The 17,939-nt window shown below is 44.3% G+C and overlaps 1 protein-coding gene across 1 annotated transcript in view; it reads right to left on the bottom strand.

The window, feature by feature from the left end:
• The window catches only part of IL17RE (interleukin 17 receptor E), a 43,332-nt gene that overhangs the window by 16,834 nt on the left and 8,559 nt on the right, over nucleotides 1–17,939 (bottom strand). Inside the window, exons 4-8 of the mRNA XM_069206156.1 lie at nucleotides 15,834–15,973; nucleotides 12,208–12,276; nucleotides 9,159–9,225; nucleotides 6,427–6,626; nucleotides 4,797–4,844 (exon numbers count right to left, since the gene is read on the bottom strand). Of these exons, the coding sequence (XP_069062257.1) occupies nucleotides 4,797–4,844; nucleotides 6,427–6,626; nucleotides 9,159–9,225; nucleotides 12,208–12,276; nucleotides 15,834–15,973 (524 nt within the window). The remainder of the gene's footprint in view (nucleotides 1–4,796; nucleotides 4,845–6,426; nucleotides 6,627–9,158; nucleotides 9,226–12,207; nucleotides 12,277–15,833; nucleotides 15,974–17,939) is intronic.

Genomic DNA, 17,939 nt, shown 5'->3' with positions numbered 1-17,939 from the left:
CCAGAGCTGCCGACTTTGGAGCTGTGTGAACCAGGTCTGAGTCTCGGCGTCGGCGTCGGCGTCATGGCCTGAGCTGCTGACTTTGGAGCTGTGTGAACCAGGTTCGCGTCACAGCGTTGACTCAACCTCCTGTGAGTCTGGGCAAATAACTTAGGGCCTGATTTAGAGTTTGTTGGGCAGGTTACTCTATCACAAATGTGACGGATATCCCGTCCACCGTATTACGATGTTCATAGGATATAATGGGAATGTGATACGGCAGAAAGGATATCTTTCAGGTTTGTGATAGAGTAACTCGTCTGCCAAACTCTAAATCAGGCCCTTATTCCCTCTGTGCCTACAATTCAGCGCCTTGAGACCCTCACGGGTGATTTGTTGCGCTTTACAAATCCTGTATTTATTTATACGGAGTAGTAACAAAACTGCAATTGCTATAATCCAAAGAGAAATGGTAAAAATTAATAAAATACCACTAATCGAATGTCAGTATTATGTGACCAGAAAGGTGTAAGATGTTTCATGTTTAGAACAACAATTAGAATTTAGTGTTGTAGAGGCTCAGCTGCTCCTGACTGAGATCTTCACTGCCCGGCTGTCTGCTGTCCTCCCTTCCCGTGTCTTCCTTGCTGCTAATAAGTAAAACGTGACTACGGGGTGGGCGGTGTAGTATTGGGGGGGGGCCTTGGACTTTTGCTTTCAGGGTCAGACCTCGGCTTATTACAAAAACTTGCCCACTCCTCCCCCATTGTCGCCTGACCCACCCAGGGCTCAGATCCTTCCTACAAGTGAGAATTGTCCATGAAGAGGGGTAGAGAGACAGGAGATGGGAGAGTGAGGATTTTAAGGGGGCGCATGCAGCCTGTACAAGAAAAAACAATGATTAAACACAGCGCGGGCTGACCGCTGGAGCCATTTCAGAGTGAGACTGCTGCATGGCCTGCATGGAGATAGCTCCTTGTGCCCCCTCTGAGCGGATGCCCATGCTAAAGGGCAGCCCTGGTTACAAGGGTGGGGGCCTGCAGTCTTGCAGTACCTAGAGGATAGGCCTAGGGACCAAACGTACATAGGATACATTATAAAATGTCTCAACCAGGTAAGGATACTCCTAAAATATACAGCTGTGATCTTTTTAATCATTAATGATGACACATCTAACAAGGAAGGTGCAGGATGCTACTTAAGGGTATATTCTTTATAAACTTGGAAAGATTTTTTCCTACTGAAGTCCAGCTAAAACTTTTGGAAAGAGTGACTGTCAGCAGGAACAGCTAGCTAGTCCCAGTAAAGGCTACAGCCTTGTGGTGCTTGACAACAACATCCAGTGGTCACACAGGCCTTGATTGGCAGCAAGCTTGACCACGGCAATGCACAGAATCTCCAAACAACTCCTTAACAGACTCCAAACTATCGAACACAACATAGCAGGACTCATCCTCAAACTACCTCACCACACACACATCACCCCCTACCTCAGAGAGCTACACTGCCTCCTGATACAAAAACAGACTCATTTTAATTTCTCTGTCTCTCTCTCTCACACACACACACACACACACACACACACCCACACACACACACGCACAGAGCAACGTTGATCAAGCCTACCTCAACTGCTGCGCGTACACTTCCACCAACCTCCCAGACTACTCCGCTCAGCCGGACTCTCACTAGCACACATATCCCTACAACACAACACCAAAGCCAGAAACCACACTTTTTCTTACATCTTCCCCAAGGCATAGAACAAACTCCCACTTCACATTAGAGCCCCCTCATCGCTTTTTGAGTTCTGCAAGAAGCTGTAGACCTGGCTCTCCGAATAGCTCAACAACGAGACAGACACCCCCCCCATGAAAAGCATCACTGTGCATCAAGACTTTGGGCCTGATTTAGATTTTGGCAGATGGGTTATTACGTCACAACGGTGACGGATATCCCGACCACCGAAATCTAAATCCCAGAGGATATAATGGGATTTAGATTCCGACAGGCGGGCTATCCGTCTCCTTTGTGATGGGGTAACTTGCCTGCCAATATCTAAATCATGCACTAGGACGGTTCGGGGGAGAAAGGATTTTTGTCTTGTTTTAGTGGGAAGAGCACTGCTAAACCGAACCCTGGGTGGAGAGTTAAGAAATCCAGAGCAACTGCAGCATGAATGTCACACCCTTAGCCAGGTGTGTGACATTCTCATCCTCAAGTCAGATTAATGGCACCATAATGAGATCCAAGGGTCCCCTTCTAAACTGTCATCCTTAGACAACATTTTCTCTACAATATAGACTCATCTACAGAGGTTCAAGAAATTGGCCAAAGTGAAGATGCTGCTGATGAAAGATTTTTGAGTACAAGAGTGTCTGCTTACATAGTAACATAAAACCCACAGGAAAATGACAGCAATACCAGGTCAGCTAGAGGAGGCAGGTATTTCCTTACTACTCCTAGCCCTTAAGCTGAAGCCTTTTGAGGACTTTTTATGCTTGGGAAAGGCCAGAAAATGCAAAGAACCTGTGTCAGGAAGAGAAGGACTTTCAAAGACTGCAATTCATTTAAATTACATCTTCAGGTCTGGAGCCTTAGAAGTCAGAACTATTCATGAACTGCTGTCAAATTCCCAAGATGGTTTTGCTCAAGTGTCTCCCTGAATCAAACCCTCCACTCCCTTTGCCCAGATTGGTACTTCGGCAAAACTCATTGTCTGCTCTACATTTTATGTCAACAAAGTAATTCATTAAAAATCTTAGGGCACAAAGAATTTAGGCTTGAAAGTTGATTGGTTTACAAAACTTTTAAGCATGGAATTTTATGACATTCTCTCCAAAAAGGTGAACGAAAGATCTGTATGAGTCCATAGATTCACGCATGCCTCTGTGTTCAACATCACTTAGAATTATAAAGACTTAACATGGAAAGTTCTTGAGGGCTCAATGAGTTTAACTCTTACATGTTACAGGGCTAGAAGGGTATGCATGTTTGATCCCCAATATATCGTATGACACATGTAATAAAGAGGACAGAATATTTGTCATGTTTGTGATGGAGTAACTCGTCTACCAAACTCTAAATCAGACCCATAGACTGGTGTCTAGGAAATGCCTAGTTGCTACACACAACATAGATTTCATCCCTCATCAACAAAGTCTAATCTTGGCAAAGCAGTCAGACAAAATACACTACAAACAGTTCTCAGGTCACACACAGCACCATCAATGACATTTCCCTACTTCAGTTGAGTGTTTCCATCTACCTACCACTCATGAAGTATTAATGATATATCATCCATAGAACATAGACACCACACCGCCCTCCCAGCATCCTTCGTCGTGATCTCTTACAACTCCTGACCTAATTCAGAGGACAGAGGAAGAAGCTTCAGCCATGTAAATCAGCATCTGCTTTTTAGGAGATGTGTGTCACGTTGTTTACTTATAACATTTTGCAAAGCTTCTGATGTTTGTTCTTCAAGAAGGTTGGAAAGTTTCCCCATTTTTTTTCAGCCACAAAAGTTTTTTCTCCACAGTTCAAGATAACGTCCATGCTTCTAGAGCCCAAGCAAACCAAATAGAAGCTGCAAAGTGCTGTTTTGTGACATATCTCAGTACAGTAGAATGTAGGCAAATTCATTGTAAAATGATATGTACTCAGAGCATCCTGGAGGAGAAGAGTGTTAACTCTTTTCTGCAGACAGCGTCTCTATTTTTACTGCCGCTAATAGCGATATATGAAACATACATTGTCTCCGAAGTGGCCATTTTGTGCACATGGATGTCCTGAAAGAAAAAACTCCTCAAGATATGCGGAGTTGTCAAGCATTCAACAGACAATCCCAAAGGGAGCAAAAAAAAACTACAACTTTCACACACCCAACTTCTATCTTTAGCACTTCAACGCTCTGAACGATATTCAAGTTTTAATTATTTGGCACTTTAAACATGACATATCAGTCAATGCTTAATTTGAGCTGGTGGTGACCAGTGGGGGGTACTGGCACTTATTGTTGGGGACCAGCACTTATTTTTCAGCATCAGACATTTACCGAGAGTAAGAGAGGGAAAAAAACATACAAAGGGTAAAGTAGAGGAATTAAAAAAAAGCATAAACCCTCTTAAAGTGAGAAAGCAGGAACCTGCAAGCAAGATCAAGGGGCAAGGAGTGTCTGGTTTTAAATTAAGGAAGTATGAGGTGGATTCAAGACTACGCAGCCCTGGTATTCAGTGTGCAGACAGTTAATTGCACCAATTGCGGGCTTCTGAGTAGAGCTTTACGCACATGCACTTAGAGCCTGATTTAGATATTGGCAGACGGGTTACTCTGTCAGAATGATGACGGATATCCCGTCCGCTGAAATATAAATCCCATTATATCCTATGGGACCCATCTGCCAATATCTAAATCAGGGCCTAATTCTTTTACATATAAAGCACTGGTGTCAGCCAAAAATAAACATCTCTCAAAGATATACAGCAATTATAGATGGGAGCACGCCCTTGTTCCTGCTCAGCTTCTGCTGCCCTGCATTTTGAGGTGGAATTTCTCAACTGAAAGATGCTGGGATTTTGTGTTGAAAGCATCTATGACAATTAATTTCTTCCCATTTGTTTTGCATTTTGCTCAATAAGTCATTGGATTTTAATTAGACTTCAAATCTTTCTTGCACAAATGTTTGGGATTAATTGCTCTTTAAATATCCTCACTGTCATTATGTAGTCTTTCTTTCCCCATCTCTTGTTAGTACAGTAAAGTTCTCAACAAACTGCAAAGATTATTTGGTAATGGTCAGTTTTTTATTGACTTACCTTGAAGCAGAGTCGCGGATTCCTGTCCACACTGTCAATGCTGTAGACCTGTAGCGTTGGAAATGAGAAAGAGATACCAGCTGTGAGATATCCCCGAAATATGTAACATAAATTGATGGATATTAAAATTACAGAGCTTAAAAAGTCACAAAGCCTACTAACTAACTAGTGATCGAGGAGAAGTCATAGTGGTGGGTAGATGACGCAAAAGAATTGCTGGTAGACATAGGAAACCCCATGATGATTTTCAGGAATTGAACAAAAAAAATAATGTATTTCAGAGACGATAATTAGAGAGCACAGTTGGTGCCTAAAGGATAGCATGTGACGAGTTCCGACAGTCGAATCAAGATGCAGGGTAGTTGAGCAGTGATGAAAGATGGAGATATTTGGTGATACACTGTGAAGTCATTATAATGAGAGGATATTATTATGAATTGGCATTTTGATCATCTTGCGCACGTCAGAAAGCTAATGAATGCAGAGTGCCAACTTACCTAGTGGAGCCTAGCAGTGATGTGGGCCACCACATAATAAAATGCGGAGCCAGATGTGGGTTTCTGAGAGGCTGATTAACTGAATATTGGATGAATTTCCTCTTACAGTAGATGTAATCGCTGAACAGTGGCTGCCAACATACGTGTGCAGCCATGTTATTTGATCCATGTTACACAAGCTCGGTGACCACACCAGTACATGCCCTACATTTTAAATACACTGCACCCTGCCCACAGGGCTGCCTTGGGCCTACTACTTTAGGGGTGACTCACAGGTAATAAAAAGGAAGGTTTGGGCCTGGTAAGTGGGTGCACTTGCCTGATCGAAAATGCAGTTTAAAACTGCACACCCAGACACTGCAGTGGCAGGTCTGAGACATGTTTACAGGGCAACTCATGTGGGTGCCACAATCAGTGCTGCAGGCCCACTAGTAGCTTTTGATTTACAGGTCCTAGGCACACATAGTGCACTTTACTAGGGACTTATTAGTAAATCAAATATGCCAATCACAGATAAACCAATCACAAATACATTTTAGACAGAGAGCATATGCACTTTAGCACTGATTAGCAGTGGTAAAGTCCCCATGGTCCTAAAGCCAACAAAAACAGGTAAGAACAAATAGGAGGAAGAAGGCACAACATTTGGGGATAACCCTGAAAAAAGGGCGAGGTCCAACACTTTCCAATACCAAGACTGCTTTGTAAGGCCGATTGTGATGGAGACCAGTGGAGGATACAGTCAAAGTAGGGCCCAAGGGTGCAATTGAATAAGCAGACACTTCGCTTACTATAGATAAATGGAGCAAACTTGGCGGGTCAAGGAGAGGCACATGTGTGAAAGTAATTTATAGCAAGGGGCTGGAAAGTTGCTTGTGATGGGGTGAGATGAATGTCAAACAGAAGAGAACAGTAGCTTAGGATGTTGTAGATGCATAGGAGAGTCAGTGGGCCACAGCAGTGATGTGAGAGCAAAGATCAAAGCTGTGAGTCAGCAGTCCCTACAATTAGTTATTCATGCAGAATGGAGTAGTTGTTGGTTTTGGTGTGTGTTTGTCATATGTGCTCAAAAGAATGAAGAAGAGGTTAATTGTCACATCCACGTGATGCTTTCCCAATGTCCTTTCACTTACCACTGCAGACTCGAGGACTGATTGAGAAGCAGTGGAGTTGGGGAGCTCTTCACAGACATCGGTGATGAGGTCCTCAGGTTTGTGGCAAAGAGATACTGAGGGTCTCTCAGGACATGGGGACGTGTAGTCCATCAGCATTTGATCCCTTTTTGCCGAGTGGTGGCCCTTGAAGCTTGCAGCGTTCCAGAGATCAGCACCATCTGGAAGTGTAAAGAGAGGTACAGTTATCAAATCAGCTCTTTATGACAAACATCTTCTCAGTCCTGGGAAAATCAATGGAGCAAGGTTGTGTTTTCTCCTCAGACTAGATCCTCCCACTGCAAGGTACTGTGATATCCATAAATATATTCAATATATACCACTAGTGGAGATATCAGCACATCAAACACTTGGTATAGCTCACCAGTGTACATGTAATAAAGTTGGATAAACGCCTAAGACTGCTAGCAAACATGGCACGCAAATGAAACTTCAGCAGAAACAACTGGTGTGCTACTAGTGAATGAGTTATCCACCAGCAAGTAACTGAACACAAATCACCCTACACAACAGCAGTTCTAAGCCATGAGAACATCAACATTCAGAATTATCAAATGATTACCCAGGAAGTCACACATCTTCCTCTTCCCCACCATCTGCAATCCCTAGAGACTCTCTTGTGACACCTGGATCAGAGAGATTGCAATGGCAGTGGCAGGAACAGACAGCGAGAAGAGCTCATTTAGATTTACTTTTTAATCAATATCTCTTCCTTAAACCACAAGAGGCCATCTGTTTCCAGATGATGTCCTAGGGGAAAGATAAGGAATGGAAGCTTTTCCTCTCTCCTGCTTCACCAAGCCATCGTTCTAGTAAGGAGTCCAAAAAGGAGGGGGCTTCAAGACATAACTATACCAGCTAAACAGGTGTTCTTTTGATGTGTCCTCTCTGGGCTGTTGCAGTGGTGTACCTGCTTTTCTGCTCACATTCCATCTAGTGGTGTCAGCATCAGGCGATGCTGGTGAGCCACTGTGATACTGTGAGAAGGGGCTGAGCACACTTTCTCTGAAATGACATAGCTGTACCCACCATTAATAGTCCCAGAGGCCCCACTTCCATCAAGCTCCACCATCCTGGCCATTACATTGCCTGGGCACGTGCATTAAAGTTACAAAAGATCTATACGCGGGTAGTTGGGCTGCATTAGGGACACAACATGATTTGATGGTTGCCCCTGGGCATTTGAGTTGTGGCTAATCATTTGGGGCTGTGCCAGTCCCAAATGGAGCCGGTGGACATCCGGCAGGCAGGAATCTAATGTGGTTGTATTTCTTTGGGCCTTGGTGAAGTGTGCTGTGGCATGTAAGAAGCCCTTGAGGGGGAGACAGCATGGAGGAATCTAGGAGGCTACGGATGAGGGCCTCACCAACATCTAAGGTCTGAAGGCATGAACATCAGTCCTAAACTCTTTTTCAGGGACAATTATGTCATATTCTTCAGTAGAGAGAGCTATATCAGGCCGTTTTGGGTCTCTTGGTGATGGGTTCCTTGAGGGTGAGGTTGATTTCCAGGGTGCATCCAAGTGACCTGACCTTGGGTGAAAGTTGGTGTTTTAATCTGTCCATGTTCATGTTAGGACTGGCTGTTGCAATATATGTTCTAAGTTAACTTTGGCAACAATGGTGTTACTGCTTATGGCTGTAAGGTGAATTTGAGATGAACTGAGTTTACATGAATAAGAATGAAGGGCACAGAGGAGTTGGCAGTAAGAAGAGGAGAACTGGGAAGATTAGGGTTTGAGGGAGAGGTGCAGACGAGGCCTGTCTTTAAGGGTGGAAGGTCTACTCCTACCTTTTTGAGAACATGATGAGTGTCTGTGACACTGAGCAAAGATCAGCGTGACAAACACTCCTCATGTTCATGTCATGCAGCCCAGCACTAGATATGTGTTAAATATGCAGGCTCACAACCATGTGGGCGTGACCTTCTCAGCCCAGCAAAGGTTCTCCCTCCTCATGATGAGTTTGCGTGTCACTGAGAGACGTGGACCGGGGCGCTACAGTTTTAAGCCCTATTAGTGTGTGCATGCTCTGAATGGGTGTGTGCATGTGTATGTGCTTGTGAATGGTGGGTGCATGTGTGTGAGCTTGTGAATGCTCAGTGAGTGTGCATGTAGATGGGTGAGTGTGAGTATGGGAATGTGTGTGTGGCCTGCCCACCCCGCCGCCAGTTCAAATTACCGGCAGCCACTGGGCCGGTGATATCCTTGGTATTGGAAATTATTGGAACAAATTCCACCCAGCTCAGAACCCACACCTCAGTCGTTGAGTTAGCACAAATACTGCAGCGTGCCCCCTGATGTGCTTCTTTTGTGAACTAGTGCAGTCTGAGCCGTGTGCATTGGCACACACCTGGGTCCCGCACCCGATCATCAATTGAAATTCACTAGAGTTAGGGAGAATGGACCAGAGAGAAAAGAGACTGAAAGGAAACAAAGAAGAAGAAAATCTTAGTGAAAAGGGCAATACTTGTTGAGTCAAAAAGTATGTAGAATTGTAGGGGCCTTCTAAAAATCTTAACACCATGTTGTCTTGAAATTGCATTCCCTGGGCACACATACTCTGAGACACACACCAGTGCAGTGTACATCTGCACTCCATCTTAAAAACTCAGACTGTCCACCATTTTCATTTAGGAACTGACTGAAAGTGCACTGAAGCATGAAAAGGATTGAAAAGCACTAGATTACTTACAGGCCTTGGGATTGTGGGTGAAGGGACACTTCTTTGTTCGCCTTATGTTGGGATTCAGATAATACACCTGAGAAAACAAAAGGAAGGAATGAGGCACAACCACAGAGTCTTGGACTTAATACAGCGCCTCACAAGTGACAGTGAAAGGAAGGCGCCTAATAGCTCAGATGCATGGTTACACACTTTAAGAGAGTGACTACTGGTTACAAGCTCTGGGCGTAATCGCCTTGCCCACTGTCCAGTCTTAATAGTGTTTGAAGGTTCTTTGTGGTGTCCAGCTTTACCCTGCCTCTGGCTGCTTTTTGTATCTCTGAGGTGACTGACTGCTTTCATAAGTCTGTCCACCTCTCGAGTGATCCTAAAGATTGGCCAGCCGTCATCAACCTCTTCTCACAAGACCCAGTGATGTGATAGATGTGAATGGAACCATGAGGACACAGCTAGTAAAGGACCTTGATTACCTATGGTGCTCCCATTACTCTGATTCCATCTTCCCCTCGTCAGTTCTACCTTATGAAACGAGGCGTGTCACCTTCACAGATACCCTTCTACCACAGGTTTGGAAGTCCTGGACTACCACCAAGGCCGCAAGGCTAGGTAATAAACCATCACCTCCACAGCACTGGGATAAGCTAGATAATACCTGAATATTCAGATTACGAGGTAGGCGTAACTCGAGTAATTTGATGTAGCATAATTATGCACAATTACAACAAAATGATGTGGTATTACTGTGTAGTACTGCAGTATTCTTATAGACCCTAGCAGGATAACAGTCTGCCTGGGTCCCCTCCACTATACTAAACCATAACCTACAGGAAGGACGAAGAAATCTCTGCTGGCATGCAATATTTATCTCCATTCAAGAACCATGATAACAAGTTATGCTGTATAGAACCTGCATCCTCGCACCCACAGGTGGCAGTAAACACCCTGCTAGCTATGATAGAAGGAGTGTGGCACGATATTAGAGTGTGCTTATGGGAGGGAGAAACCCCTAACAGAAGTGTGCCGGTTACACCCAATACCAAGCATGGCGTCTGCGAAGATGTTGGCTTGGACGGTTTAGTCCCTGATATCTCCTACCTGCCTCTGCTTCTTGGTTGGCATTATCCCCACCAGCTCCTCACAACAATGACCACATTGGTTGAGTTGACTGTCATTCCCAGTTGCCCACTTCTTATTCAATGGCTTGCCTTGTCCATCCTGTGTCCGCCCCGCCTCTAGACCATCTTCCTTTTACATGTGTCCTTCAATACGTCAACAGCTTTTTTCTTTTGCCTTTAGGACTCGACAAGAGTGCGTGTGTTTTCCATCTGTCTTCGTAGAATGCTTCCCTTCCCTCCTCGGTGCTCTGTGTTGCACTCTTTCACCTGTGTGCCCCTACCCATCTCCGTGAGTCACTTGCCCTCGTGGGATCCTCCACCACTGCTATCTCGCCCTCCTCTCAGCTCTGCGTTACTGTCTCTCGACCCTTTGTTTAGCTCTACCTCTCAAACGCATCCTTGGACCTGCTTCCCACCTCCATCGCTTGCTCTGTTGTCTCTGCCACCCATGTTGCTTCTGCCAGCTTAAAAGCGTAATTTTATGGGCACACCTGTGTTGTGCGCACACCTACAAAATGATGTGGAAGGTCGCATCACAGACACTTTTTAATTCTTCTTTGGCCAAGCTGCAGAGCAGGAGGGATGCTGTGCAGGAGGGGTCTCCAGCCTTTTCTGTAACAAGAGCTACTTATGTTCATAGTAAATCACACAGAGCTATTAATATCATCAGTCTTGTGTTAATGACCATGTCAGAGGGAGTACCTTAGTGGGCACCCCATGCAGTATTATCAGCCGTGATCCCGTCAGTGCATCTTGCAGGGCTGCCCGTGGTAATGCAAAGAGGCTTTTTCAATTGGGAATGCCTCTACAAGGGTAACACATGACAACAATATCTGCAATGCACCTGGCACCAGGGTAATATTAGTACTATTGCATGATTAATCACTCAAATATCAGCCTGAAATATATTTTAGAAATCAATTTTTCTCCAAACATCAGCTTATTAGTTCTGAAAATACACACATTTTCATCTCAAATACAGACTTTTCAATTGTGGGATACATACCTTAATTCAACCATGCAAAATCTTTTGGCTTAGTAGGCTGGGCTGCACACGGGAGAGGTACTTCCAGGTCTCTGGGGAGCTACCAGTAGCTCACAAGCTGCTTATTGGAGAGGCCCGCTGTACAGCATCACTAAAAAACATTGGCAAAGCCAATAGGTCCCAAAGGCAGGTCTTATTAGATTTGCCAATGCTTGTTTGATATTGTTTTGTCCCTTTTTCTCACTTACGGAGAAGCACTTTGGGATTTCAAGCAAACACTAGACTAACGTCAAACTGTAGATAAAGCTTGGCGTGTAGCATGACATTTTTTTTTAAATCTACAACTACATATATCCCTTGGAGATGCTCAGAAATCACGATGAACCATTTGTCGTTCAATTTCCTGGCATGTCGCGTGACAACAAGGCTACTCTCACTTAATCTTGGCTTCAGTTCTGCAGAAGCCCACCACTGAAAAACCACCCATGGGTGAGTAATCTCTCTCTGCTGTCCTCCTGCCCCTGAAGGCTATGTCCCACCCCCTCTGCCCCCACACCAATACACCCACTTTATGCCATAGTGATACATTTTGGGTTCCGGAGTAGCGTGCTGGTCGCCGAAAAGCACTTCGACGCCTCGTCAGGGGTAGTAAGCGCTATATAAGTACTATTACAATACAATACAATACATTTGTCAAAAGTCCTGCCACTCCTGCCCAAAAGGCACATCATTCCTTCTGCAAACATCAGACGCAGAACTGGCTCTTCGCACATTAACACCTGCTGTTATCACCCAACCGGATGGTCCTTGTTGTATCGACCTTACAAAGATGAAGGTTAGGGTGGACTACTGGGATTCATACACCTGGCTCTCAGACCTCTGAAGCGGGTACTCAGAACACTGACATATCTGACCAGACAACATCATCCTGAAATTAAAGAGGGAGAAATGACTGTACCTCGATGCAAAGACAGGGCAGCATGAACTCGTAATGCAGGACAGCAGTCAGGGATGAGGAGGGCCTTATCTGCCAGAAGATGTAAAACACAGAGTTAGTGGGCCACACTCAGATAGACAGAGCAGATGAGCAAGGCTTCCATGTCTCTTCACAGGTCTTTACAATGTCTGCTTGCAAAGCTGTTTTGGTTTACATGCAAACACCAATTCAGACATTTCTGCTGCAAGGTCCATTCAAGATTAGCTTGAAAGCATTAGCTGTCTGGCAGGCTCTTGAAATGAAGAAAAAGAAAAACATAGAAAATACATTACTTACTGATTGATAGAGGGTCTTTAGGTCTAATATCTTCAGCCATGGGTTTGTTCAATTATCCTTCACATTTTGGTTAAATTGTTAAAACCAAGTACCAAAGAGTCAGCCCTTTTCAGCCTTTGACTTGTGGTTCACTGTGATTGAAGGCAACTGTCCGCCTGTAAAGGAGTGAACTGCAGTGCCTGGGACTGTGGGCCAGACTTTAAGGGCTAGATGTATCAAAGCTTTTTGTATTCGCAAAATTCCACCGTTTGTGAATGCAAAAATGCCTTTCAGAATGTATGAAAGGCATTCGCAGTGCAATTTCAAGGAATCGCTAAAATAGTGATTCCCTGAAATTGCGATTCTATTTAGGTAATCACAAATAGGGAATAACTATTTGTGATTACCAGTGCACATGTATCATGCATTTCCTAAATAAATGCGACTTTGGCATTCAGGAAATGCAATTACCACGAATTGAAGTTTGGTGGTAAGCATGTGCAATTTTAAAAAATGCATTAAAGATGCATTTTTTTAAATGACATGTAGCGCACACATTCCCCTAGGGCATGTGTGCACTTTACATGTCCACAAATATTTTTTTGGGGTGCATCAAAGGGGGTCTTAGGCCCCCAGCACCCTGGGATTTGCATTACCTAATTTGCGAATTCCTAACAGGAATTCGCAAATTCAGAAATGCAAAACTATTCGCTCCTGTGGGCCTACAGGCCCACAGAGATGAACGGAGTCCCATTCCCTAATTGCGATTCGGTAATAGCAATTGCTATTTTTAAGAAACCGCTATTACCAAATCGCAATTTTTATACATCCCATTTTGGATTTCTCAGATAGTAATTTCTTAAAAATCGCTATTTAAGAAATGCAAACCGGGAGCTTGATACATCTAGTCCTAAGTTTCAAGTTTCATTCATTTGCATTTGTTATTCTTTCAGTTTGTTTAGTGTTTGGCAATTCTCAAGACAGTGCTCCCAGGCCATTCCTTTGTCCTTCATTTCATATGCAGTGACACACATCTGTGGTGCCGTAGCTGCTAAACCAGGTGGCCATCTGGGAATGGTATTGTCCATAGCATGGTTGTCTGATAGAATATCAGAACTAAAAGTATCACGTGGACAGAACATCGTGACAAAACTATAGAGGACCAAAATATTGAGAAGATAAGTGCATGTAGGTAAGTATGGATTTACTCTTCTTAACTCCACATCTATATACCTTGAAGATATATAAATCATCAAGGTACATATTTGTGGAGTTACGCATAGCAATGGCACCCCATGAGGGATTTAACTATCTGATTTATCATTTGATGAACACATATCTCTTTGTCCCAAGCTTATCAATGACATCAGCTATACCTGCTCCAGAGTGAATCTAATGGTATGAATATGAAAACAAGGTAACATAATTAAGGCCTACTTTAATGCAAGTAAATGTCTCAATTCAAGATAGCTAAAATCAAATACATACTTTTGCACAGTCCAAAGACTATACTCTAAATCAAAACTCATTACTAAGTGTCGGGGCACAGAAGAAAAAAATTACAGGGATCTGATATTTTTTTCCTCAAGAATAAAATCATATTTATGAATGCCCCAACATCCTTGAAAGATTAAAACCCACAGAAAAACACACATAATCATAAACTTTATTAACACAACTAGTATCATGAAAATAAAATGATCCAACTCAATCCAAGTCTCAATTTATTAAATAAAAAAGTAGCCTCAAGATCAACACGTTGAAATTTTACAGCTTGTGGGTTTTGTGCTAAAGACGTTCATCAGGTCCTCTCTATGTAATGGAGTTTCAAAGTGCTCACATAAGACCAAACAAGAAAGCAAAATCATGTCATCCAAAGTCGGAGTCAATGACTTTCTATTTTTTATTTGTAAAGGTTTATGCCTCTTATAGGGGCTCTGGTAATTTTAGGAAAATAAATACCTCATTGACTAGTTTTCCTCATTCATAAGCTAATTCCCTGTTACTTTATGGGGGTCATTCCGACCCTGGCGGTCCATGACCGCCAGGGCGGAGGGCAGCGGAAGCACCGCCAACAGGCTGGCGGTGCTTCCTGGGCTATTCTGACCGCAGCGGTAAAGCCGCGGTCAGAAAAGGGGAACCGGCGGTTTCCCGCCGGTTTTCCCCTGGCCCAGGGAATCCTCCATGGCGGCGCTGCTTGCAGCGCCGCCACAGGGATTCCGACCCCCTTCCCGCCAGCCTGTTTCTGGCGGTCTTCACCGCCAGAACCAGGATGGCGGGAACGGGTGTCGTGGGGCCCCCTCACAGGGCCCCGTACATATTTTCACTGTCTGCTTAGCAGACAGTGAAAATCGTGACGGGTGCCACTGCACCCGTCGCACCCCTGCAACTCCGCCGGCTCCATTCGGAGCCGGCTTCCTCGTTGCAGGGGCTTTCCCGCTGGGCCGGCGGACGGCCTTTTGGCGGTCGCCCGCCGGCCCAGCAGGAAAGTTGGAATGACCGATGCGGTCTTTTGACCGCGGGGCGGTCATTCGGCGGCAACCGCATGGCGGGCGGCGACCGCCGCCCGCTGCGGTCAGAATGACCGCCTATGTGTACCTATCTCATCCATATCTTCATTTTCAACCTCAACGTCTGCTCCTGGCATCTCAAATTTAATTGTACTGCAATAATTTTCCTAAACAACATTAGGGGCTAATGGATTTCACATAAGCTTACTGCAGTTAGGAAGACCATGTACATGTTGCTCACCAACTAGATTTGAATATTCTGTAAATCTGTAACCAGAAGCAGTCCTGATGAGAGGTTTGGAAATTGACCTGACCAACCAAAATTTGTGGACTTGCTATTCCATGATGTGGTACAAAATGATAGCACTCCGCTTACCACTGTTTATGGTTCACAAGTTTATAGTAAGAAAAGAGTCCATGGATAAATTATGGAACATGAAAGTCAGTCTATGTATCAGAAAGTAACTGTGCTGACCCTTTTTACTTTTGAAACTAAGTGGGATGTCACTTTGCCATATGAAACATTGAAAAGATTTGTGGTGGATTTTCAGATGAGACAGTACTCAACCAGCATAACTGAAAGACTTTATCGTGACCCCACACTACATCTGCATTTGTTGTTGATTAGTGGTAACGCTGGTCAGTATCACTGCTATGAATAGAACGAGGAAGAGAGGATGCGATTGATAGAGATACTGGGAGGTTGAGACCTACGGATGGACAGAGACAACAACATACCATTGTGAAGCACATCCCAGTCCCAACTTCAGAACTGTGCCAGAAAGTATAGGATTGCCTGTTCAGAAGGCCTCTTTTCCTTACCTCTTGGAGACTGTTGTTTCGAAGCTCTTCGCATACAAAGAGCTCCTGGTGACATAGCCTCGCTTTAAGACTGGGTCCCGGTGGAACTGCAATAGTAATCTGCCGTTGAGTTTCATCCAACTCATAGGAGAAGGGAGGGCCTAGCAAAGAGGGAAACAAGCATAAGAGGAATGAAAAGTTGTGTTCTTTGTGTCATAAAACCTACACTTGCTAAGAAAGTCAGAGATTCCTGCTCACCAACAACTCAGGGTGTACAACATACATTACATTTTAGAGCCTTTTCATAGCAATGTTGATTACTGATCTCAGTTAAGGACACAGACACTTAGCAGTTGGTGATAGACAACCAACACTATGTGTATTCCCTCAGCCCAATCCACTCTGTACTTCCACAAGCTATCAATTCATGGTCGGCAGCCTCATCATTACTTACTGTACACTTTTGCTCCTCAATTCTAGCCGAAGCCGTTTACCTATCCAAGAGCTTTGTGATGTGCACAATATGAATGTGACGGTGTCTGCCGCAAGCTGTCTGACAGCTGGCACTCTTCCATTCACGTGTTGGTATGCAGCTGCCCATAAAAGTGTATGTGTCCAGGTGTTCATGTGCTGGTGTCCACATATTGCTTGTTATTTCTACAGTACACACATGTTAGCAAGGGGGCCTCATGAATTGTGACTCAAAGGCACATATGAGACTTTGTTTTTTTATCATGATGGTGGACACGATGGACTAGAAGGATTGATAGTGTTAATTAGCCACTAGCTGTCTTTCCACAATATGGCGGCCGTCTCTGAGAACGTGTGTCCACCAAAAGATACTTTTTTAAGAATGCGCTAGGACCTCGGAGAAGGTTTTTTAAGTGTGTATTTCTGGGACATGCTATATTGATCAGAAGAGGTGTGTACCCAGTTGGTAGAAGGCTTGCTCCACCATCCAAGGTCATCAAAGAAGTAAGACTGGAAGGTGAAGGGCCATGTGTATACATCATTGTGCTACGAGGCAGGGGCGGCTCCTCCGCAATGATGGAGGAGCATCGCCCTCCTGGCCAGGAGCCAAGAGATGAAAAATAAAATGATAGTTACACAACTGTTTTATTTTTCATCTGCTGGCTCAGCCAGCAGTGCAGGGAGGGGCAGGGCTGGGCCACAGGAGGGGGAGGAGGGGAGAGTGCACCTAAGTGCACATATGTTTGGGTGCCTGTCTCAGGCCAGCCAAACACACATGCGCACTTACGTTTCTCCAGCCTGACTGTGTTCAACAGCCAGGCTGGAGAAACTGCACAGACCCCTGGGCTGCGTCTCAGTAGCAGTCACTGCAGCTCAGACCAATCCTGACACTGCTTTCATGCTAGGTTTAGCATGAAAGCAGCTCCAGGATTTCTGAGGAGCCTGTGCTTATGTCCCAGCAAATGCTGGGACACCACAAGAAGAGGAGTGACGAACGCGGCGGCTGGAGTCAGTGGGAACAGCAGGAAAGGTATGTTTTTTATTTATTTATTTGACTGTTTTACTGTCCCCCCTTGCACCTGAGATGTAGCAAACTGTGAGGAAATGTTGATTGAAAAAGAGTAGCTGAAAAATAGATTTACACAGCGTAAGGCACTAAAGGGGTGTGGGGAAGAGCTCAAGGCTTAGGTCATTCGTAGACCACCATGTCATACGTGTCGGTTGAAAATTCTTGTTAGAATAGATCAGTTAGTCTTCTGAGGGGCTTTAAGAGGGAATTCAATTTGCAATTTAATTATTACAAATATATGTTGCTAAGTAATGACGTGGACACCGTAAATGCATGGCCCTTGCATGGAGTTAGTGTATTCCTTCCTAAGTTCAACTGGGGCAATACTGCCTGAAACCAACTAGCATGTAATCCCCAATTACAAGATGCAAAACTAGGAAATGCACAATAATTGTGCACCCACTAAATAGCACACCTCACAGTGTTGCAAATTACAGGTGCCAAATTACCACATCAAATGTATGACCCACTGTGTTAGACCATAGAAACTGCAATAAATGTCTATATTATTCCCTGACAAAGGAACAACAAAATCTTACAAATAGTTTATTGATAACTTAAAGTATGAACTTAATAGGAACTTTAAG

The sequence above is a fragment of the Pleurodeles waltl genome, chromosome 9 (assembly GCF_031143425.1).
Source record: "Pleurodeles waltl isolate 20211129_DDA chromosome 9, aPleWal1.hap1.20221129, whole genome shotgun sequence".
NCBI classification, from domain to species: Eukaryota; Metazoa; Chordata; class Amphibia; order Caudata; family Salamandridae; genus Pleurodeles; species Pleurodeles waltl.
This window is presented reverse-complemented; position numbering and strand designations above follow the sequence as displayed.